The sequence below is a fragment of the Tasmannia lanceolata genome, unplaced genomic scaffold (genome assembly GCF_043159265.1).
Source record: "Tasmannia lanceolata isolate RefF3 unplaced genomic scaffold, GAP_Taslan_0.1 ptg000012l, whole genome shotgun sequence".
Classification (NCBI taxonomy): domain Eukaryota; kingdom Viridiplantae; phylum Streptophyta; class Magnoliopsida; order Canellales; family Winteraceae; genus Tasmannia; species Tasmannia lanceolata.
Window position 1 is genome coordinate 22794522 of NW_027518689.1, and position 24038 is coordinate 22818559.

The 24038-nt window shown below is 40.2% G+C and overlaps 1 protein-coding gene across 1 annotated transcript; it reads right to left on the bottom strand.

Annotated features, from left to right (window-relative positions):
• Positions 1–2220: 2220 nt before the first annotated feature.
• Positions 2221–23033, bottom strand: LOC143888638 (uncharacterized). Its single transcript, XM_077393076.1, has 2 exons — positions 22661–23033; positions 2221–2276 (listed from the first exon to the last, which is right to left on the bottom strand). Exons 1-2 carry the CDS (start codon positions 23031–23033, stop codon positions 2221–2223), a joined length of 429 nt encoding a protein of 142 aa, XP_077249191.1.
• Positions 23034–24038: the final 1005 nt, after the last annotated feature.

Below are 24038 nucleotides of genomic sequence, written 5' to 3' on the forward strand. Positions count from 1 at the left end.
CCTCGGCTCGTCTCCGCAAAAGACCTGGAGCGCACTCCTGGTCAGGAACAAGTCCGGATAGCAAAAACCAAAGCTACTTAGGATTAGATTGAATAATTAAACCAATTGTTTGTATTGAATTGTATATTTAATAAATCCGGTCAATGGGAAATAAGATCAATTGATGTCATTGCCCATGAGTGATTGATCAAACATACTACCCAACTTTATAGATTATATAGGAATGATATTTGTTGATCAACAATTATTCATACGAAAGGGGAAAGCCAATGGCATGAATGATTGGGATGTTACAAATACAAGACCCTATACAATATTCAATTAAGTTCATTGATTTCAAATAATAATCTTTCTCCTTCCCCATGCCTTCATCTAAACCCCAAGTAAAGGGGGTTTAGTTACTCATAGAGAAGGGAAAAGAAACAAAGAAAACAAGAAAATAGAGTGCCATCAAGAACTTAAATAGGAAAAGAAATAAAAATAATTCCTTTAATAAGAGTACATCGAATTGAAATTGAAAATAAAAAGAAAAATAATAATTAAAACAAACTTATTCTTTTTCTCCTTCGAGCAATGGTCAATTCTCCCTCCTTCAATGCCTTGATGTCGCCTTGAGTTGAGCCTTGGATCGAATTTTGGATGGTCGGATCGAGCCTCTTGTGATGAAATATGAGATGAAAGAGTGAAATATTAACTAGTGTAAGAAGGTAGGTAGGTGTAAGAGAGCAAAAGAGAAAAAATTGGACAAAATTATGAGAGGGGAGGAAAAATTGGACGAAATTTTTGAAGAGGAATTATTGGACGAAAAATAAAGGAGAGAAAAATGGAGAGAGAGTTGGGCGAAAAAATTAATTAGGGGAAGAGAGCCACAAAGATAGTGTTTTGATGATCTATATAGGAGAGAGAGCTTCCATGTTGCTATTTTCATCCATGCCGTTAATTGAGTGCTTCCACTTGAACTTTTTTTTTTTTTTTGCTACAAATGGCAGCAACCCTCTCTCAAATAATTAGCAAATTTTCATCCATGCCGTTTACATGGTCATCAATTCAATGAAAAATAAAAGAGGAATTCCTTCCAAATTGGGTGAGAAAATATTCTTGCAAGATTGGCAAGTCCATGTGAAAATACCGATTGAATTAATACACCCCATGTGGGTCCTACTAACAGCCATCATTAGATATGAAAAATTCCAATTCTCCAGTCACTTTCCACGTTAAGAGAAATACATGGCTATCATGTGATGATCCAATCGTCCATTTGAAAGCTCATAATTAGATATTTTCTTTTCCCATGTATGTTTCCAACAAATGGTAATATTACCTACCTTGCACTTGCCTTTCGTTAGAATATCTCACATTCCCAAAAAACAAAACGAATTCTTTGCCCCCTTGCATGGTAACCTATTATTAGAAAACTTTCCAAATTGGATGCACATGCCCACGTCCACCACATTCCAGTCCGAATCCGAATGTTAATGAACGGGATCTAAACATATGAATAGGATCCATGGGCATATTTCGGATCATCAAATTTGGGATCTGAAAAATTTTGGATTGTGCATGGGCACGCCACAGCTGCCCATTGGATAGTCACGATCCGAAATGGTTTACAAAAATTCCCTCCAAATTTTGGTCAAAACCTCTCTTATCACTTAATGAATCGGATGTGAATGCGATTTCACCCATTTCAGTCGTTTCATTTCATACTTTCACGAAGGAAAAGAGAGAGGGGTTTTGTTCTTTATGCATCATATTCTTTGATAATAGTTATACATTACATTTGTGTATGTAATTTTGATTAGTTTTATTGTTTACAAGCATTATTATACACATAGATTAAACATAGATAAATTTTTAATTTAGTCGAAGAAAATGCATAGAGACACACTAATAGTAGACTGCCATTAGGGAAAACCCTCCCACCGAAATAGGGAGAAGAGAGAGAAAGAGAAAATCAGTTGGGAAGAGAGAGAGAGAGAGCTAAGTCGATGGTTTTCTCCCTATTTTTCCTCTTGCTTTGTTGTGTGAAACAACCAAATTATCCCCACTTTTCCAATGAATTGCAACCGTGCCACAATTTTTCGCAAATGGCTAATCTACCCCTCCATGCAATATAACATGAACAATTATATTCGTCTCCCCTCTCTTGATTTCGAAGGAACGATCCAAGCCATCCATTGGACGGTCCACTTGTAAATTAGTTGTTCTCACACTTGAATTTTAATTTGGAATTTCATCTCTATAGCTCCATTTTCCATAGAAATTCAAGAATATCCCTAAAACACAAAAAACAAGCAAAATACCTTAGTAGTACCACTCTAAATATGAAATATGCATGCTTTTCCTACCTACAATTCACACATAAATGTGCTCATCAGCGGGATACCATGTAAAGATGGGCTTTTGTTACACCTCTGGGGTAAAGATCTTTTTTGAAAATTTTTCCTAGTTTCATAACCTAGAGAGAGTTTGGAAGAAAGACGACAGGTGCTCTGGGACTCGTCATAAGACTCTTCCTCGTGACAACCTATCATTAGTTCCACATTGACAAAATTAGGTGTCTATACGCTCAAGTCAGCTAATAAGAAAGAAGAGGCCAAAACTGAAAAATAAATGCAAAAAATCTAAACACGACTAAAAAATACCAATAACAAAAAGGTTACATGGAAAAGGCAGATAGGGAGAGAGACGTCGTGTCTTCATTCCCCTTTGTCACGACCCCACATCACCGTAGGAAAAGAGACGTCGCCGGCATTGCTTTTCCCAGGCAGGGGAGGAGGGGTGCGACGACCATCAAGAATTACATGGGGATTTTATTGTGGTGCCTGAGGTTAGTTCTAGGTTTGATTTCAATTATTTTTCCCAGCAAAACCATTCATGTTGCCGATTTGCAAACTGCCATTTAGATTGGTCAAATTTTCTTTGCGTCGTACAACTCCTGGGTTTGGTCGATTCGCCATAGGTGACTTTCCCTGTTGCGCAAACATACTGGCGGCAATGTTATTAGTAACTATCGCAGTCGATGGAAAATTATATCCCAACATCGAATTTTTACTTGTGTCTCACTGGACGGAAGAAGATGGGCTAGCGCATTAGCCTCCTGATATAAAGATTTTATCCTGCAGCATTTAAAATTGATTTAATATTATTCCATCGTTCATCTGGCTACTTGAACTAGGGACAAATCATCCAGTATATGGTAGCTGCTAGATTGATCTATTCTCCTGCTAAGATGGTGGTTGAACTGGCACTGTCAGTGCAATCCTATCAGAAAGTTGACTGAACAGCCTGTTGACCCACTTGGAAAAATTCTCCCTAGAAGACTGAAATGGCCTAATCACTTCACAAATTTGTCAAGCTACCGTTTGGGATAGCTCGTGCGAATTTTTTTTCTATGTGTTATCTAATTGTAGTGGTCACGTCTTTAATCCAAGCAGGTATATTGAAATCTTGCCTCATAGAGAAGTGTTTCTTTGGAGAGATTGCACTAGGATTTTCTTCTAGCGGATTTTCTCTATCTAAAGTCCATTGATCTTGTATCTCAACGTTTCTAAGAATGATAGATTCACCATTTGTACTTCTAATTCTAATATTCGGATCCATTTGGCATCGCGTCAGACTAAGGTCCCATAGGGCGTGCTAAAATGTGTTGACGACTACCCGGATTGTGATACAGTGTCGTGGTGTAGAGTGAGTAGTGTGTGCTGTGTGTTGGATTTGTGTGCATGTCAATTGATATGTTGAGAGTCTAAAATTCAATTCGATGGGTAATCAATTCTGTCCCCTAGGATTGGATTTTAGACGATTGAGAAGAAGAGGGGAATATCACTTCTTCCTTGGGCACTAATGCCTTTTTAGACAAAAGGACTTTTTAAGCACATGGTGCCAAGTGATGGTCATGAGATCGATGTACACAGAATGCAAATGACTCGACGAAGGTTGGCAAGAATCCAGTTAAATTCTTAATAAAAATAATAAAAACATGTCTTAGTGCGATGGATAGAGAATTAAAGTGAAATGCTCACAGAAGATGACGAATCCATTCCTTAAAGTCTTCAATTCTTGCGTTGAAGTACAACTACTAAAAAGTAATAGACAGTGCAAAAAACTAAAAGGTAAATGTAAAGATAAATTAAGACATATTTGATGTTGGTTTTGATACTTATTTCTTGGACGCAGTCATTTCCTTATATAGATTTCTATTACTAGGGTTGCAACTTGGGTTGGGTAAAACTCCACTCGCATCAACTTGATCCAAAAAAACCATGGGCCGAGTTTAGGAGTCTCGAGTTTTTTAAAAAATAAACTGACCCAACCCGTCCCGACCCGAGATTTCTTCTAGGATAGGGCAAGGTTTTGGAAAACCCGACCCGCCCGACCCGAGTTGCAACCCTATTCAGTATTATTGGTGCTTGTAATAGATTTTTTGAATTTTTTTTTGTCAGTTTATGCATGAATTACTTGAAGAGTTTTAAGGGGTGCTTGCTCTCATGTGTCTAAACAGATCCCAGAGGATCCCAATCATTTCCCTGTTAGATGGCTTACTTGCTATGGAAAATGACTTGCAGCCAGATCTGCAGTTAGGCCTTGTTCTGGTTATAAGCATCAACCGATATTGTTCTTATTACAAGCACCTAGAAGGCTTACATCATAGGTGTTCATAGTGGGTTTATGGTGAATTGATCGAGAATGCAAAAAAAAACCGACTGTAAGCCCAATGGTTCTCACATTGGCAATCTTCTATGTTTTGATGATTCCAAACACAAGTTGAAATGTGTTGTATTTCTAACGTGTTTGATGTTTAAGTGCATGTATTGAAGATTCAAGCATTTCAAACACTTAGATCAAGGAAAACGGCATGGATCGAGGCTTGTACATCCTTGAACACCATTTGAAGCCAAAGGATGATGAAGGCTTGGAGCATTCAAGGAGAGATCTTGAAGAGCCAAAGAAATGGAGGTGATCCATGCAAGAGTTCAAGACTTGAAGATGTGCTTCAAAAGTAGAAGATTTGAAGGCTTGAGTCACCAAACAACTGACCCTAATTGGAATAACAATCCCATTTATGTGTAATTTGGAAGCCCATGAAGCCCAAAAATTATCAGCATAAAAAATCTGGAAAATCTGCTGATTTAGGCTTCTCGGAACTCCGAGAAATGGTCCAGGGACTGTTTTCCAACTTCTGTTTCAATTCCCAGAACTCCGAGAACACTGTGTCAGCAAAAACAATTATAGCCGTTGGGAAAATTCACAGAATTACAACTATGCCCCTGTAACGGTCATATTTGAATTTTCTCTATAAATATGTGTTCTCTATGCCTTAGAACATCTCTCTCTCATTCCTAAATATGTTCTAAACATATTAGAGAGTGGTAATCACCCTTGTGCCTCAATTTGGGATATCTAAAGCGATTAGACCTAGGCTTGAATTTGTACATCATTTCAAGAGTGGAATTTGTGTGAGCTTGAGAGCTATCTACCCTTGAAGAGGGAAGTTGTAATTTTTTATTTTCTTTCATTGTATTTGGGCAAGTGTTCGGAGAAGCGTAGCCCTCTCTCCGTGGTGAGGATGGCCACCAAGGTTAAAGCGATTGTAATTGGCACCGGTCTTCGCCAAGGTTAAGAAGATCAACATAGTGAAGCCATCAACGGGTTTGGTTGGTGGAGTGGAGTAGGCCTTGTGTGTTTGAGGACCGAACCACTTTAAATCTCGGGTGCACTCTTTCTTGTCTCTTGCTCCTTTCTTGCATTGCACTTTAGATTTAACTTACTTGCTTAAATTGTTTTATTTTTTTATCTCTTAATCCTTCATTTGAGAGTTTAAATAATTGGGTGAAAATTTCAAAAGGTAAATTTTATTTTTATAAACCTAATCTCCTTTTAGGTTGCCACTTGGTCCTATCATTGGAATTTCACTTGGTATCAGAGCTAGGGCTCTTGTTTCAAAAGCCTTAACCGTTAAGAGTTAAAGATCATTTTTGGCAAAACCCATGAATTTTTAAATTGGTCATGACATCTCTATCCCTCCATCCTTTGATGGAACCAACTATGGGAAATGGAAAACCCGTATGAGATTCTTTTTAGGATCTTTGGATTTAGAGATCTTAAATCTTGTAGAAAATGGTATTTTTAAAAGGGGGGAAATAGGGTCCAAATTGCATGCATTAAATAGTAGAGCTTTGATTGCAATTTGTTGCTCGTTGTCTCCCCATGTTTTTGAGAAAATTTCAACATGTAAAGATGTACATGAGATTTGGATTAAACTTGAAGAAATCTCTAAAAATCATTCTTGTCATCTTTCATTAGAAGATTCTAAGGTTTCTCATTTACATGGTAGTATTGTGAATCCTTGTTTAAACACTTTTGATATTAAAAAGGATTTCAACTCCTCAATTTCCAAACTACAAAATGAGATTGATTCTTTGCACTTGGAAATTGATAATTTCTCGCTCAAGAATGAAGCTTTGAATCAAATAAACAATGACTTGATTAATGTAAACAAAGACTTGATTCAAAGATGTAAGTCATTTGCAAAAGAAAATGAAAAATTGGTTTTTGAAAACAAAAATTTGCAAGAAGAGAAGAAAAATGTTGAAAATCTTAAATCTTCTTGTATTGTTACATGTCCATCTACTTGTTGCACAAAATATCATTTTTGTGGTAGATTAGGACATTTTAAAAATGAATGTGCTCTTAAAACTTTACCTAAGATTAAGATGATTTGGGTTGAAAAGAACATTTTAGGTAAATCTAAATCATTTGGAACCAAATGGATGTGGGTTCCAAAGGCCCCAACTTAATTTTTTATGCTTTTGCATTAGATTATGGGCATATGCTTAATTTGAATATCTCTATGAATTTTGGTTCTTTGTGCCCAAGACTTTTACTTAGATTGTTATATCTTTATCTTGGGAATTTAATTTGGATGATCCCCATTTATTAATGATTGTATTTTGTTTAAGGGGGACATTTGATTTAGGGGGAGCTAGAAAATGAGTTATCTTTCAAAACCCCATATGAGTTTTTAAATTCCTCCTTGTTTTGAATTTTGCTTTTATTAAGGGGGTGTTTTGATTTGATTTATTCCTTGACAAAAGGGGAGCTATACATTGCATAATTTTTCCCTTATGTTTAAAACTTTCGTCCCTTCTTTTTGTGATGACAAAGGGGGAGAAGTTTTATGTTTAGTGTGCTTAAATGTGGCAATCACCTTGTGTGTTGTCATCATCAGAAAAGGGGGAGATTGTAAGCCCAATGGTTCTCACCTTGGCAATCTTCTATGTTTTGATGATTCCAAACACAAGTTGAAATGTGTTGTATTTCTAACGTATTTGATGTTTAAGTGCATGTATTGAAGATTCAAGCATTTCAAACACTTAGATCAAGGAAAACAGCATGGATCGAGGCTTGTACATCCTTGAACACCATTTGAAGCCAAAGGATGATGAAGGCTTGGAGCATTCAAGGAGTGATCTTGAAAAGCCAAAAAAATGGAGGTGATCCATGCAAGAGTTCAAGACTTGAAGATGTGCTTTAAAAGTAGAAGATTTGAAGGCTTAAGTCTTGTGTTAGATTGTACATCTAATCCCTACTAGGTACCCCTCCTTGAGGCATAATGGAGTCACCAAACAACTGACCCTAATTGGAATAACAATCCCATCTATGTGTAATTTGGAAGCCCATGAAGCCCAAAAATTATCAGCATAAAAAATCTGGAAAATCTGCTGATTCAGGCTTCTCGGAACTCCGAGAATATTCTCGGAGCTCCGAGTTCGGAACTCCGAGAAAGTTCTCGGAGCTCCGAGAAAGTTCTCGGAGCTCCGAGAAAGTTCTCGGAACTCCGAGAAATGGTCCAAGGACTATTTTCCAACTTCTGTTTCAATTCCCGGAACTCCGAGAAAATATCTCGGAACTTCGAGAACACTGTGTTGGCAAAAACAATTATAGCCGTTGGGAAATTTACAGAATTACGACTATGCCCCTGTAACGGTCATATTTGGGTTTTCTCTATAAATATGTGTTCTCTATGCCTTAAAACATCTCTCTCTCATTCCTAAACCTGCTCTAAACATATTAGAGAGTGGTAATCACCCTTGTGCCTCAATTTGGGATATCTAAAGGGATTTGACCTAGGCTTGAATTTGTACATCATTTTAAGAGTGGAATTTGTGTGAGCTTGAGAGCTATCTACCCTTGAAGAGGGAAGTTGTAATTTTCTATTTTCTTTCATTGTATTTGGGCAAGTGTTCGGAGAAGCGTAGCCCTCTCTCCGTGGTGAGGATTGCCACCAAGGTTAAAGCGATTGTAATTGGCACCGGTCTTCGCCAAGGTTAAGAAGATCAACATAGTGAAGCCATCAACGAGATTGGTTGGTGGAGTGGAGTAGGCCTGGTGTGTTTGAGGACCGAACAACTTTAAATCTCGGGTGAACTCTTTCTTATCTCTTGCTCCTTTCTTGCATTGCACTTTAGATTTAACTTACTTGCTTAAATTGTTTCCATTTTTTGATCTCTTAATCCTTCATTTGAGAGTTTAAATAATTGGGTTAAAATTTCAAAAGGTAAATTTTATTTTTATAAACCTAATCTCCTTTTAGGTTGCCACTTGGGCCTATCATTGGAATTTCACCGACCCGACCCGACTCGACCTAGCCCGAGAAACTATCTCGGGTATTGCTGTGTTTATGAATCTCGGGTTTTGCTTAAGGAAAACTGATCCGACCTTATCAGAGATAATTTCTTGGGTAGCGTAGGGTTTTGGAAAATCCGACCCGCCCGACCTGAGTTGTAACTCTATCTATTATAACTGTTTACAACTGCTCCAAGCCTTTGGGAGGGAAAAACCTTTAATTTGTTGAGAATAACTGCCGCTGTTATCTTTTTAGAAAAACCACCATTGTGTAAACAAATATGTGTGTAAAAACGTACTTCAAAGCCCTAACTAGAACCCAAAAAAATAACCCTAACTAGAACCACACAACTACTCTCTAGTAGGACCTAGAATTCTCCAATGGAGATCCGATATGGATCATGACCCAAACTCAAAATGTAGGATTCAAAAAAGTACTCCCCAAAGGATCCTAGCAATAGGATGGGACCAGATCATCAACAAGATATTAGTGGATTTGATCTGAAGTGGATTCGTTGACATTGGTAGCACTTATCACTGTGATCCCTAAAAAATTGATGGGTCCCTAGCGAACTATATAATTAAATCTCATAAAATTGTCCATTATTGTTGGCTGAAATGACTAGTGTACAGTTTTAAATTGGCCACTCAAACTGCATTTTGGATAATTTAGTTAAGGGAAATGACTAAAAAAAGGGCTTCGTACTGACTATGACGTGGCAGGGGGTGTTTTCTAAATTACCAATTTGAAGTGATGTTGACAGGTTTGCATGGGTTTCGGACGAAAATGCCCTCATTTTGAAAACTCAAACATTTTTACTTTTTTATGGCGTGTTTCTCAACCTTTTTACTTGTCTCTCTCTCCCTCTCTCTCTCTCCCTCTCTCTCTCTCCAACGGGAACAATTGGTGGGCCCAACAAGAAACGTGCCCTGCCATACTTTTCAAAATGAACGCCACACCATAGGACGATCCAAACCGTCCATTTGATAGGCTACAACGTAAATAGGTTGCGTCCCAAGATATAATTTCCAGAGGCTGATCCTAGCCCTCCGATCTAAATATAGAAACTACATATTATGCAACCTCTATAGATTGGAGGGTTGCGATCATCCTATGGAAATGATTTTTTGGGCACAACCTATTTACGTTGTAGCCCATCAAATGGATCGTTTGGATCATCCTATGGAGTTGGTCGTACAGTAACATTATGGCCCAATCGTAGGCCCCACCCATATTTTTCAAAATAAAGTGTACGGTCCACACCATAGGATGATCCAACCCGTCCATGGTTTGGATCATCCTATAGTGTGGTTCGTACAGTAACATTAAGGCCCAATTGTAGGCCCCACCCATATTTTTGAAAATGACGTGTATGGTCCAGACCATAGGATGATCCAAACCATCCATTTGATGGGCCACAATGTAAATAGGTAGCGCCCAAAAATATCATTTGCATAGGATGATCGCAACCCTCGAATCTATAGAGGTTTCCATAATAAGCAGTTTCTCTTTATATCAGAGGGTTAGGATCATCATATGGAAATGGTTTTTTGGGACACAATCTATTTAAGATGTGGCCTATCAAATGGATTGCTTGGATCATCCTATGGTGTGGGCCATAGTTCATTTTGAAAAAACTAGATGGAGAGAGAGAGAGAGAGGATGCATAATATGTAGTTTCTATTTAGATTGCAGGGCTAGGACAGCCTACGAAAATGATATTTTGGGATGCAACCTTTGCGGCCCATCAAAGGGACGGTTTGGATCATCCTATGGAGTTGCGTTCATTTTAAAAACTATATTAAAAACTTATAAACACTCTAAACCACTGCTTACCATAAATTAAATACTTATAAACACTCTAAATCACTACTTACCCGATATAAACCACTTATAAACACTCTCAACTACTGCTAGGCTTATATAAACCACTTATAAACACTCTAAACCATTGTTTAACCTATATAAACCACTTATAAACACTCTAAACCACTGTTTACCATCTATAAACCACTTATAAACACTCTAAACCACTGCTTACCCTATATTAAACACTTATAAACACTCTAAACCACTGCTTACCCTATATAAATGTGGACTCCGATCCCGAGGACGGTGGGCGAGGGACACGAGATCCCACGCCGATCCTCTAAGATCTCCACAATGTGGAGAGCTCTACCAAGGAACTCTCTAAATGGTGCCACTCACAGCATGGGTGGCGATGTAAATGAGATACCTCTCGATTCAAGGACCAGCCCGGAACCAAGATGTACCTATAACAAAGAAGAGTCGCCATCCAAGCAAGTAGGCCCTGAATCCCATGAAATACTCAGTTGCAACGGATAACCAGAGATACAAAAGTCCGTGCCTGATGACGAATGGGGAAGGTATTAAGCGCCCCCAATTCACCCAAGTGCAAGCACCTGGTCTCTTATGCCATTTTTAATTAATTTTGAAGAGTTTTGGGCTAAAATCATGTGAAATGGGAACGAGTATCCCCGAAGAAACGTCTATCTAACATGCATGACCTGGGGATGGGCAAAATAAACATCCAAATCCTAACTTACTGCATCTACTCCTAACCCATCACATCTAGGAAAGCAATAACATCCGCATGCACAGCTACAGCTAAGCAAGTAATAGCAGATATGATAAGTAGAAAAGCAGTAAATATCTACAGCTAAGCATGTGAAACTAAACGCACAAGGAATAAGCAAGCTGAAAGTAAACACACAAGGAACCAAAGACAAACACACGATAAACTAAAAGATACAAGGAAATAAAGGAATCAGAGAATAGACGGTATGCACAAACCCAAAATGCCAGGGAAAAGAAAATGGGACATACGATAGACTCAGGGAGCGATTCTAAAGGAATCGAGCTCAGTGATCCTGATCCGCTCAAAATCGGACAAGTCTGGCGATCGTCATAGCCTATCGTTGGGCTCAGCGAGGACAATCCCTGTAAAGGGGCCACGCTACGTCGTCGCCCATCCCAAAATCCGATAAAACATTGGAAAACCGATAAAACCGGCAAACCACGATCAAAGTCGGAAATGAAATGAAAAGAAGGCTCCAAGTGACCTGGCAATCACCATCCTTGCCCATTTTGGTTTTTGTATTTTTGGGAAAAGCTTGAAAGATATTTTTAGATGCTGAAGTGATTTTTTTGAAGGGTTTAAATGATTTTATTGAAAAGTTTGACTGAACTTGGGACGAAAATCCCAAGCTGCCTACGTACCCTGTGGAAAGGGATCAAGCCAACCTAGTTCGAAACAGCTTTTTGAAAAACGCTTCTGTTGTTTTTTTTATCTTTTTGTTGCTTTGTATTTTTTTTTTATGTATTTTTATCCTTTTTGATTGAAAGGAGGTTTTGGCTCAAGAGGTTGCCGTCCGTCATCGCCTAAACCCGACGAGTGTTCCCAAAATCGATGGGGATCCTGAAATGCAAGGACAACCCTAAGGAACGTGTGAAAAGATGAACCCGAAGAAGGAAAGAAATTAATCCCTAACCCTATAGAAAATTATCATCTCGGAGAGGAAGGAACCCTTGAGTTCTGTAAGAAAGGACGGCCTCCAAGAAGGGAAAATCCCTAAGCCTATGAGAAATGATGGGATAAGCAAAGAGACATGAGGGGCGAAGGGATGGCTCAAGAAACATCCCGTCATCGCCTCAACCCGACAGAGAACTCTTGAAAGCCATTGAAGATATCAAACATTGAAATTAACTCCAAATTTCAATGAACTTCCTTTTGGGCTTATAAAACAAACCAGTCATGCCCCGACATCCGTAATTCCCCATGGTCAAAATCAGCTGCTATAAAATAGGATAAAGGTCAAATTAAATGATCTAAAACCTTTCTGCGAACTTTCAACCTCATCCCAACAGCCACAACAGATCCCATCCATTTTATAGCACCCAAAAACCCATTTATCAATTCACCTTGATCTATGCTCTAAATGCAAGCTAAAAATGGGGATAGATGTTACCTGAATCGCTGTCCGAGATAGAATCAAGATCCATTCTGTGAAATCCCCTCCCCGTTGCCGCAAGAAATAAATGAACAAATGACAAGAGTTTCAGCTACAGTGGGGTGGTTAGATCCAAGGTAATTGGGTTTAATGATGATAGGGAATAAAGATGGTGGTTGGATTTAACGAAAAAGAAGGTTTATAACCATGGGGATAGCTGCAAATGGGAGAAATATTGGGAAAGAGAGATGATGATGCTAGAGGTTTTGAAATGGGTTTCCAAGATATGTTGGAGAATATGAAGGTGTGAGATGGGTTTCAAGAGGGAAAAGATGGGTTGGAATCAATGGAGGGTTAGAGGAGGTAGGACACATGTGCAATGGGTTTGGGGATTTAAAAAAATGAAAATCTGTTGAGAGATGCTCATGGAAGTGGAGATGGCCGGCCGGATTCAGGGTGGAGGCGACGGGGAGGTTGGGGAAGATGATCGGCCTTCCCTCTCTCTCTCTCTCTCTCTCTCTCTCTCTCTCTTTCTCTCCCTCTGGATTTTCTCTCTGTTTCTCTTTTTTTTAGATGAAAAGGAAAAGGGGTTTAAGGGTGGCTGAGATGTAGGATGGTGGAGATGGAGATGCAAATGAGGGTGGGTTGCAGAGATTGGAAATGGAGATGGGTTTTGGGTTTTGGACTTGGGTTTTCGAAGTGGGTTTGGGGTGGAAATGGGTTTCGGTTCTGGAGGTGGTGGTTGGAGAAGATGAGGGTGGAAGAGGGTTTTCGAAGTGGGTTTGTGGTAGTCAGTGGTGGCTGGTGGTCAGAGAAGATGGGAGTGGTGGAGGGTTTGTAAATAAAAAGAAAAATGGGTTTGATGGTGGCGGCAATGGAGGGGTCGGCTGGAGGAGGAGTGGCCGGAGGAGAGGGGTTGGTCGGAGAAGAGGGGTTGGTCGGCGATGGAGAATCCCGATGGGTTTTGAAGAAGGGTTTGGGGTAGATTTGATCGGAGGTTGTAGATGTGGGTTATGGGTTTTAGAAACAAAATCTGCAAAAAGGGTGAGAAGGATGGTGAATAGAGGCGATGGTGGTGGTGGTTGTCGGAGTTGCAGAGGTGGTGGTGGGATGTAGTTAGTGGCTGTGGAATGGGATTATGGTGGCCGGTGGTGGCTGGAGGAGGAGTGGCGAAAGATGGACGGAAGATGGACGCTCCCCTCTCCCTCTCTATTCTCTCTTGCGGCTGCAGAAAATGAGGTCCCCCTCTTTTTAGAAAATCAGATCTCCCTAAACCCTAATTTGATGGGGGTGTTGTAAAGGAAAGTGATAAATTTGCACCCCTCCCATTCTCCCTGGTACAGCCCTTCTCAAGTGCATTATGACCACTCTTTTACACAACTAGGGGGTGGCTTAGGGTAGAGAAAATGGTTTCTTCTTTTCTTTTCTTTGCAAATGAGAACTGTTACTAGCACTCCCTTTCTTGCTAATTCACCCCCTTTGCTTGCCTAACTAGGGAAATGATATTGACACATCCATGCTTAATTTTTGTGCAAACTCGACTTGTCTTTTTTTCATGTTATCCTCTTACAGGGCACCTTGGGAACATTGATGACCATTGACGATTTTTTTTTAAACACCGAGACGAGAAACAAGATGGGCTAGCGAAGATGCTATTTGGAGCTTAGTGGTATAAATGGGAGAGTGTTAATACCAAAACTCACGGGTATCGCGTTTTAAGGCTCAATTCTTTGGGAATTTGGGGTTCAGTTTAGGAACGTGATATTTGATTATGGGAAACTCTAAATTTGGTTTCAGAACTCAGATTTTGGGATTTATTCAAAATTTTTCTGGAAATACGGACTAGGTGTAGACACCCCATTTTGCTCCGCTCTAATCAACAAAGAAAGTAATGTTTTGCTATCAGTCTTTTTCAGTGTTTTCTATTCCCGTGTCCACTTCCTATGTTTCCTCGATCTTTCCGATCATTTCTGCCATGTTTCGCATTTTTTTGCTGAGTGTTGAGAAGGGTTATTCACGAGAATCCGAGCAAGGGAGAATTTGAACCCGTTTGGTGGGCCCGCATTGAACATTTTGGTTAGATTTGGATCAAGCAAGTTGGCCCACACAAGAAACATTCGAGTCATTTGTAGGGTTTACTATGGTTTTCAAAGGTCAAATACAAGAAAAAAATAAGTTCGTCCAACCTGGGATAGGATTCACTAAGTTAAAGAGAGCAGGCCCGCTAAAATTTTGATGAACGGATCTCATGGGAAACTCGGCCAAGGGATGGGCCTAGCATTTTGTTGTGGGATTTAAAATCGAGTGGCCCGCTAAATATGTGTCGAGCTCACCCAAAGCGATTCAATTTTATTTTTCTGGGTCCATATTTAAAAGTATTGAAATCTAACGGAAGAGATTTGTGGGCCACCAATTAAGCAATGTGGAGGCAATTCGAAGGGTGTAACCAATCTACAATGTGAGGCCTATCGCTTGGACGGTTTGGATCCTGATTATGAAATTGGTTTTGAGCGGTGGATCATCAAAGCGATAGTCGAGATCATTGTAATAAAAATTAATTTTGAGAGGCACAACCAATTTACATAGTGGATCATCGTTTCAATGGCACAGATCATTCTGCTAAAGCAATTCGTGGGGTGCAACCGGTTTACATAGTCGCCCATCGAATCGATGGTTTGGATCGGCCTATGTAAATAGTTTGGTGGGCACCGTCAATTTACATCAAAGCTCGTTGATTGAGTGGTTCCAATTACCCCATTAAATGAACGGTTGAGATCATCTAACGGAACGGATTTGAATGCAAGTAGTACAATGCAAGAACAATTCACCTAAGGTAGGGGCCCACCATTATTTGAAATTTTCGACCATTCCATTTATTCCAAACGACCCTTTTGGAAGTCTAGAATGTACCAAGCTGTTTTGCCAAATTCCCTTCACTTGCTACATATGTCTTTGCCATGCTTTTAGAATATTTCTTTCTTAGGTGTATGAGCGGTGAAGGCAAATAGCTCAATCGTGGGATGTTAATTGAGGCTAAAAATATCAACTGCCTGATTGGGAGAGGTTACAGAAGAAGGCAATAAAAAAGATTCGTCTGGCTTTCAAAGGAAAGGAGAGGAGAAAATACGGCAACTCTCGGATCCTTGGGAGGGCAGAGATCACTCCCCTTCTTCAACCAGGAGATCTCCTCACAGAAGAAGGAGAGATCTCTCTAAAAAAAAAAAAAAAAAAAGATCTTTCGAGACAGCGGCTGGTATTTCTCTCTCCCGGGACGATTCAGAGTTTTCTTAGAGTCACAGCTTGAAGAAAAGGAGGAGAACACAGCAACCTCTGGGGGACCGATTCTTCTTATTTCTCTCCCTCTATTCTTTCTCTCAGATCGAACCACTCTCCGTAGATCTCTCCCTCCGCATCTCACTCCATCTTCTCCACTCTCTGCTTTCTCACCTCCCCTCACACAGCGAACAGCTATTACCTTCAAAAGAGAAGGAGAACAGCACCCATCTCCCTCCCGTTTTTTGTTTTCTTACACAGGAGCCTACCCCATTCTCTGACCCTCTTCGATCCCTCTCTAGATCTCTCTCTCGGTTCTTCACAACCATTCTTCATCTCCCACGCTCAACAGAGGATCGATCTTTTTGCGTCTTCTCCCTAACAACAACAGCCGTTTCTATTTTAACTCCACAAAAGCAGAGCATTGTTTTTGAACTCCTCCCTGACCCATTATCACCTCTCTACCTCATTCTCAACCTCACACGGCTCTAAAACCTCACCTCTCACATAGCAACTTACCCCACTCCCAACCTTCTATCTCCCATACTCTGTTTCATCCCCTCTCATCTCCTTACCCTCTGTGTTCCCCTCTCATCTCTCCACACATCTCACGGCCCACTCTCACCTCTCTCCTCTCTCAAACAGCCCATTCCTCCTCTCACCCAACTCTATCCCTCCCTCTAAGCTCCCCTTTACAACAACTCACCAAAAAAAAAAACAAAAAAAAAAACCAACGTGAAGAAGAAAAAAAAAACAGAGTTTCTAGTACTCTGTTTTTTCTTTTTTCTCTTCTTTCACTATCCTTCTCTCTCTCTCTCTCTCTCTCTCTCTCTCTCTCTCTCTCTCTCTCTCTCTCTCTTCCTCGCGTCTCTCACCACCTCTGTGTCTCTCCCTCGCGTCTCTCACCACCTCTGTGTCTCTCCCTCTTGTCTCTCATTCGGTCTCTCAAACTCGCCTTGCCTCTCTCTATCTCTCTCAAACTCTCCTTGCCTCTCTCTATATCTCTTTTACTCTCACATTCTCTTAATCTATCTCTCCCAATCACTCCCTCTCTCTGCCGTGAGAAAAACAAGAAAAACAAGAAAAAAAGAGAAAAGAAAAAAGAAGAAAGCGGAGTGGATTGTGCGTTGGCGAGGTATTTCCGGATTTTCGGCTTTTGGATTCGGCGTGGAACTCGATCACAGGTCGGTACCTTACTCTCGGATTTTTCCCGAATTATTTGGCATTTATTATGAATTTTGCATGATTTTTAGCCTTTAATTGAATTTAATTGAATATTAAATGTGTATGCTAAAAATCATGATCTACATGGGTATTTCGATTCCGTTTCGTCCCGAAATTTAATACAACGATCTATCTAAATAGAGTAAGATAATCATCGGATCAGATCAGACATTGGATCAACGGTTTTCGAAAATTTCAGTAAAGAGGGGTATTTTATTTAAAATAATGGCTGAGTAATTACGGAATTCGAAAAAATAGCCATCTCAGGATGATCTATTTTTTAGAATTTAAAATTTTTCTTGTGTTCATCATATCAAAACAAGATTAAAGGATGTTTTCCGGAGTCGTAATTTTCTCGAAAATCGTGTTTAAAAAATAGAAAACTCTTCAAAAATATCTTTTCGATGAAGAAAAATAAAATATATACTAAACGAATTCCAAAATTAATGAAATTTCGTAGGAAAATAATATAATGCTGATAGATTCTACCATGAATTTTTGGGAATTTTTGGAATTGGTTTGGTATATCATTTTATACTTTCTTTGAAACTTATCAGATTTTGGGAGAATTTTTACTGACATCAGATCACGGATAAAATTCTCAAAATTTTTACAGTATTCTTATATTCCATATTTCTAGTTTCTGTAAAAGTTTCAAGTGATTTAGATCTTATTTCATATGGGATGTAGTGTTAATTCATAATCTGGGCTGAAAATTGAAAAATCCGAAACTGATAGTAAATAGTTTCCAAAATTTATGAAAATCTCACCGCATGCTATATTTACTCATATCTTATTTCTGTATAAATTTCACTGAATTTAGATTTCTATTTCTAGTAGTTTCTGTGTTATTTTTGCAATATGGTCAATTAATTGTTAAATCAAAATTAAATATGAGCTTAATGTAAAAATCTGTAAAAATCTCTCAATAAGCTACATCTCATCATATCTTGCTGCTGTAGAAGTTTCAACTCATTTCGAATTCATTTGCAACGGTTTCCCCTGTAAAATCACTCATATGGTTTAAAATTGATAAAATTCATTGAAAATCCGAAATTAATTAAAAATCATCTGAAAATCTCTAAAGAACCTTAAATCTCTGTCACATATTAACTCCTTAATCCATTGAAACAGCAATCTTAGGATCTTTAGATTTTCCTGGAAAAATGGCCAGTGCATCCATAATCGTATCCCTATTGCACTCGATCTTTGACAATTTGAATATTTAAGCTATAGCACGTTGTTGGCTCCGAGGTTACTGTCCACGGAAATCCTGAGATATGCCAGGCAATAAGGTGCTATAACCTAAGTATTAAATTGCGCAAGGAAAGAGCGCACGATTCCCTTCCTTGGATGCTATTCTGGGCCGAAATTGGTAAATCCTAGAGCCATTGGTAATCCTTTAATGTCCAAGAACTGAAAATCCTTGAAATTTGAAATTAACTAACTTCAAGAGCTTAAATCGATTTGTCTCGAGTCTTCCGGAACCATTGGATTATGGTTTCCGATATAAGAACCATTAGAGCCCAATTTAGGAACACTGGTGTCGTGTCGTGTCGTGTCCTAAGTTTTAGGGAGTCTTAGGTTTTAGGGAGTCCTAGAGTTAGGAGTCCAGCCTCATCACGGACGCTTGCTATGGATAGCAACCGTGCCATAGGTCTAGTTACACTAGTCACCCAATCTTTCCCTAGAACAAGCCTAGTAAACTAGGATGTAGGCTAACCTGCATTAGTCTAAGGAACAACTTGCATTTAGATAAGAATCATATAGCATCTTAGATGAAATCCTAAGATAATAAAATTTTTAACTTGAATTAAATAACTTCTCCTAAAACTGTTGAAACAGTCAATCCCGTCTACGTCGGTGTCTTAGTTGAGTTAGGCATAAGTAGCTTAGCTTAGGTGCACCGAACTACGTCGACTCTGATCCCAGTGAGGCTTGGGTACGTAGGCAGCTTGGATGTCTGATGGCATACCAACCGCGAGTCGGCACCGCAACAAATTGTGGTGTTTTGTATATTAATTTTCTTGTAAATGCTTAATTAAATCACTTAGGACTTTCCATGAAATTAGAATTTTAGGAGAACTTTCACTTAGATTGAATCCAGACAAATTAAGAAATCAAGATACACATTTAGGATTCACATTGAAATTAGATCATAGGATGCATGTCACATAGCTCGCACATTAACAAAGAGTTGAATGAGCCATTTAAAATAAATTTAAAAGAGTTAGCTTTTGGAATTGAAGACCGATTATCGGGCAGGAATGGTGCATGTGGTGGATAAATTCCCATACCTTCCATTCTTGCAACCAGGTAGCGAGTCTAGATTTCTGGTTAATTACGGGTCCTAGATCTCACATCTAGGTGGCGACTCTGTCAGTCTCTTTTGTGTGGAATTCGGATTGCCTTTGTGATCCCAAGTTCACATAAAAGATGAATTAAAATCAATAATTAAAATGCACACGCCAATCGCGTGGGTACGAGAGACCAAGAGAGTGCGTGGCGGCTCGCGCCTCACCCCTCTCGCGGGATTGGGTCCCACACTAGGTCAAAATGGGGTGTCTACAGATGCCCCTCTTTGGCAGAGGGTGCTCGTCACACGAATGTCAAAGCCAAAAGGACAACGCGTTTTGACCTGCCCCGAAAATTGGTTTAAAGAAGGAAAGAATTAATGAAAATGATTTTGCGAAGGTTGAATTCTTAAAGGGGTCAGATGCCTCCAGGGTCTTACTCAGAGTGGATGCCTCAGGGGACTTTGGAAAGGATGCCGAAGGAGACTTTGGAAAGAATGCCTCAGGATGGCGGATGCCGTACGAGAACGGGCTTAGATGCCGTATGAGAACGGGCTTAGATGCCGTATAAGAACGAGCTTAGGTGCCGTATGAGAACGGGCTTGGATGTCGTATGAGAACGGGCTTAGATGCCGTGTAGAAACGAGCTTGGATGCCGTATGATAACGGGCTTAGATGCCGTATGAGAACGGGCTTGGATGCCGTATGAGAACGGGCTTAGATGCCGTGTAGAAACGAGCTTGGATGCCGTATGATAACGGGCTTAGATGCCGTGTGAGAACGGGCTTAGATGCCGTGTAGAAAAGGGCTTGGATGCAGTGTGAGAATGGGCTTAGATGCCGTGTAGAAACGGGCTTGGATGCCGTATGAGAACGGGCTTAGATGCCGAGTGAGAACGGGCTTAGATGCCGTGTAGAAACGGGCGTGGATGCCGTGTGAGAACGGGCTTAGATGCCGTGTAGAAACGGGCTCGGATGCCGTGTGAGAACGGGCTTAGATGCCGTGTGAGAACGGGCTTAGATGCCGTGTAGAAACGGGCTTGGATGCCGTGTGAGAACGGGCTTAGATGCCGTGTAGAAATGGGCTTGGACCCTCTCATAGTAACAAAAGGTGGAATTTAATTAGGCGGAACCCTCACGCACTAATCAAAAGGGAAAGTTTTGTTATGCGGAACCCTCACGGAGTAAAAAGCGATGGAAATTTGTTATGTGGAACCCTCACACAGTAACAAAAGGTGGAATTTTAATTAGGCGGAACCCTTGCGCACTAATCAAAAGGGAAAGTGTTGTTATGCGGAACCCTCACGCAATAACAAGCGATGAAAATTTGTTATGTGGAACCCTCACACAGTAACAAAAGGTGGAATTTTAATTAGGCGGAACCCTCACGCACTAATCAAAAGGGAAAGCATTGTTATGCGGAACCCTCACGCAGTAACAAGCGATGGAAATTTGATCGAGGAGTAAAATTCTTATGAAAAGATTGATACTCTCACATTTTTGATTGATTGATTGATTTGAATTGATTGATTTGGATTGATTCTTTTGGAAATTACTTTGTCTCTTGCCGAGAAAATGGGAGTGCGAGTTCCTTGCTGAGGACCGGACTCACATGATTTGCTGGGATTTTGGGTACTGACCCATTTTTGAAAGAATTATATTTTTGCTGGGAATTGAATACTTTGAGCAATTGCCAGCGGACTCTCTGGGAAATAGATGTTAGACTCCATTGGGGACTAGCTTCGCTGATGAGCTGACTATGGAGTAGGCTTAGTCGGGGGATTTGGAGGTTTGACTCGAAATGTGCTCGTAACCTCTCTTATCTCAACTTGCTGGAGACATTGGCATTGATTGCCTTTGTGGATTTGACAGCTTTTATGACTTGGCGTGATTTGCCAAGTCATAAAAGATGTCCCTAGTTATTTCATACTTCCATGACTAGAGTTTTAATAAAGCAAATACAAATGCAGGGAAACAAATATTTCATTTCATGAATATTGGATTTACGAAGCCCTCTGTGTAGAGAAAACATGACAACAATGAGATCATTTCTGCCTGAAAGAACTCTTTCAAATCTGCCAGCTAACAAAATTTCAATAGGCCTGATAGCTTGCTATTCTTCTGAACCTCGTTATGATTTAATCTGTCTTCCGGAGAAGAGACTTCTTGCTTTGGTGCCTGTCACCCCAGCTCTGGGAAAGGTACAGACCATGCAAGACCTTGGATATTTTGATTTGACACGCGACAAACTTTGACAAGTGACAAGTAAAAGACATTGACAAACACAGGACTTGGATTTCAAGAAAGACTCAACTTGCTTCTTGACCTGACAAATATTTTAAATTGTGAAGGTTAACCACTCTTAGAGTGACTCGAATACCATGCTTAAAAGTGATTCATTCCCTGTTCGGTATTACCGTCATGGTCATTGCACCCCTTCGATTGCTTAGTCTTAAGTGACCCTAATTTAGAGAAAGACCAAAGCAAGTCATGCTGGCACTACTCAGACTTTGATGATGCCATTACTGGGTTACAAGTCTTGTCTGCCTCTGCTGTTCAGCTTCTTTAGAAATCACTGCCACTGACCAGATCGCCTTTTCAGGTTTTCAATCTAGCAGACCGCTTGCCTTAATTTTTGCCTGAATTGCTCTTGCGAGTTTTCAATCCAGCAGGCTCACACCTTGATTTTTGCCTAAGCCGCCCTTTCGGGTTTTCAACTTAACAGGTGAATGACCCTAACTTTTGCTTAGATCGCCCTTGCGGGTTTTCAACTAACGGGTCTTCAGACTCCATTTTTTTTTTTTTTTAGCCACAAACATTTGCCTATTGCACCAAAAGGACTTTTTAGGTAGGTTAGGGTTTGAAAGACCGGAGTTTTGATAAGTTTTCCAAGGTTTCGACCGAATCCGGACTAGCCAGACTGCCTACGTACCCCCAAAGGATGAGGATCAGGTCACGCGTAGTTCAAGGCACAAATGCCCTTAGTTTATGGGTTTTCAAAGAGAATGGATTTGATTTTGTGTAAGCTCAACAGGGTTTTGCAACGGATTCTTTTGATATGTTTTTTTTTTTTTTACGAAATGATATTTGGTTTGAAGCTCTGGTCGGCCAAGGAAGGCCTTCTGGTGCTTTAAGCATAGTATTTCTTGAGTTGGTCAAGGTTTGTTGGCTTTGTTAACTTTTCTCCATTTTCATCGAGGAGTCTGACGGCTTTTCCTGGCAGTACTTCATCAACAATGTATGGACCTGGCCATTTTGGCTTGAATTTACCCCTGGGATCAAATACCGGTGCCCGGAAGGATTTCAGAACAAGATCTCCTTTCTTGAGGTCTCGAATTCGAACCTTTTTGTTGAAGGCTCTCTCGACGCGGCGATGATACCCCTGAACATGGTACAATGCTTTCAGCCTCTTTTCGTCAATCATTTGTAACTCTTGATATCTGGCTTGAGCCCAAACAGATTCTGGCAACCCAGCTTCCATCATCACTCTCAAGGAGGGAATTCGCAATTCAACAGGCAAGACCGCTTCCATTCCGTACACCAAAGAATACGGAGTTGCACCTGTGGAGGACCTGATCGACGTCCTATAGGCCCACAAAGCATACGGGAGTTTGCTCGACCAATCTTTGTAACTCTCGGTCATCTTGCTGATGATTACTTTGATGTTTTTATTAGCAGCTTCTACAGCTCCGTTCGTTTGAGGACTATAGGGTGAAGACTTATGATGCTTGATCTTAAACTCTTCACACAGATGCGCCACCTCCTTCTTGAAATGGGACCCATTGATTACTTTGTGAAGTAATCAATGGTAACCAAGATATACTCATGCCCACTAGAAGACTTCGGACTTATCTTCCCGATGATATCTATTCCCCATACTGAGAACGGCCATGGTGAAGTAAGAGAATGTAACTGAGAAGGCGGCACATGGATGAGATTGGCATAGACCTGACATTTGTGACATTTCTTCACATAGGCGTAGCAGTCTGCTTCCATTGTCGGCCAGTAATATCCAAGTCTGAGAATCTTCCTTGACAGCATCTTTCCGTTCATATGCGGTCCACAGACCCCTTCGTGTGTCCGCTCTATGAGTTCAGCGGCTTGATCTTCATCTATACACAAAAGTTTGATTCCATGGAACAACCTTCTGTACAACTCTTCACCACAGATGATAAAGTTAGAGGCCAATTTCTGAAGAGACCTTCGCTCTTTTCCTGAAGCTTCCGGCGGATGTCCTTTGCCTGAGATGAAGTTTTTGATATCTGTGTACCAAGGCTTGCCATCTGAACACCTCCCTGCTATTTCAATAGCATTAACATGTGCCGGGGCCCATTGAAGCCTTACTTCTAATGGTTGAACCTCCATTGTCGCAGAAATGTCAAGCATCGAAACCAGAGTAGCTAATACATCCGCAAAATGATTCTTCGTTCTGGACAAATGAGTGAATGTGATATTTCTGAATTTTCTGACCAGAGACTCTAGATACGTATTATACGGGATCAACTTATCGTCTCTTGTTTTCCAGTTTCCGTTGGTCTGACAGATAATCAGAATTGAGTCCCCGAATACATCTAGGTCCTGAATGTGCAAGGCCATGGCTGCTTCCAAACCTGCAATACATGCCTCGTATTCTGCCATATTGTTTGTG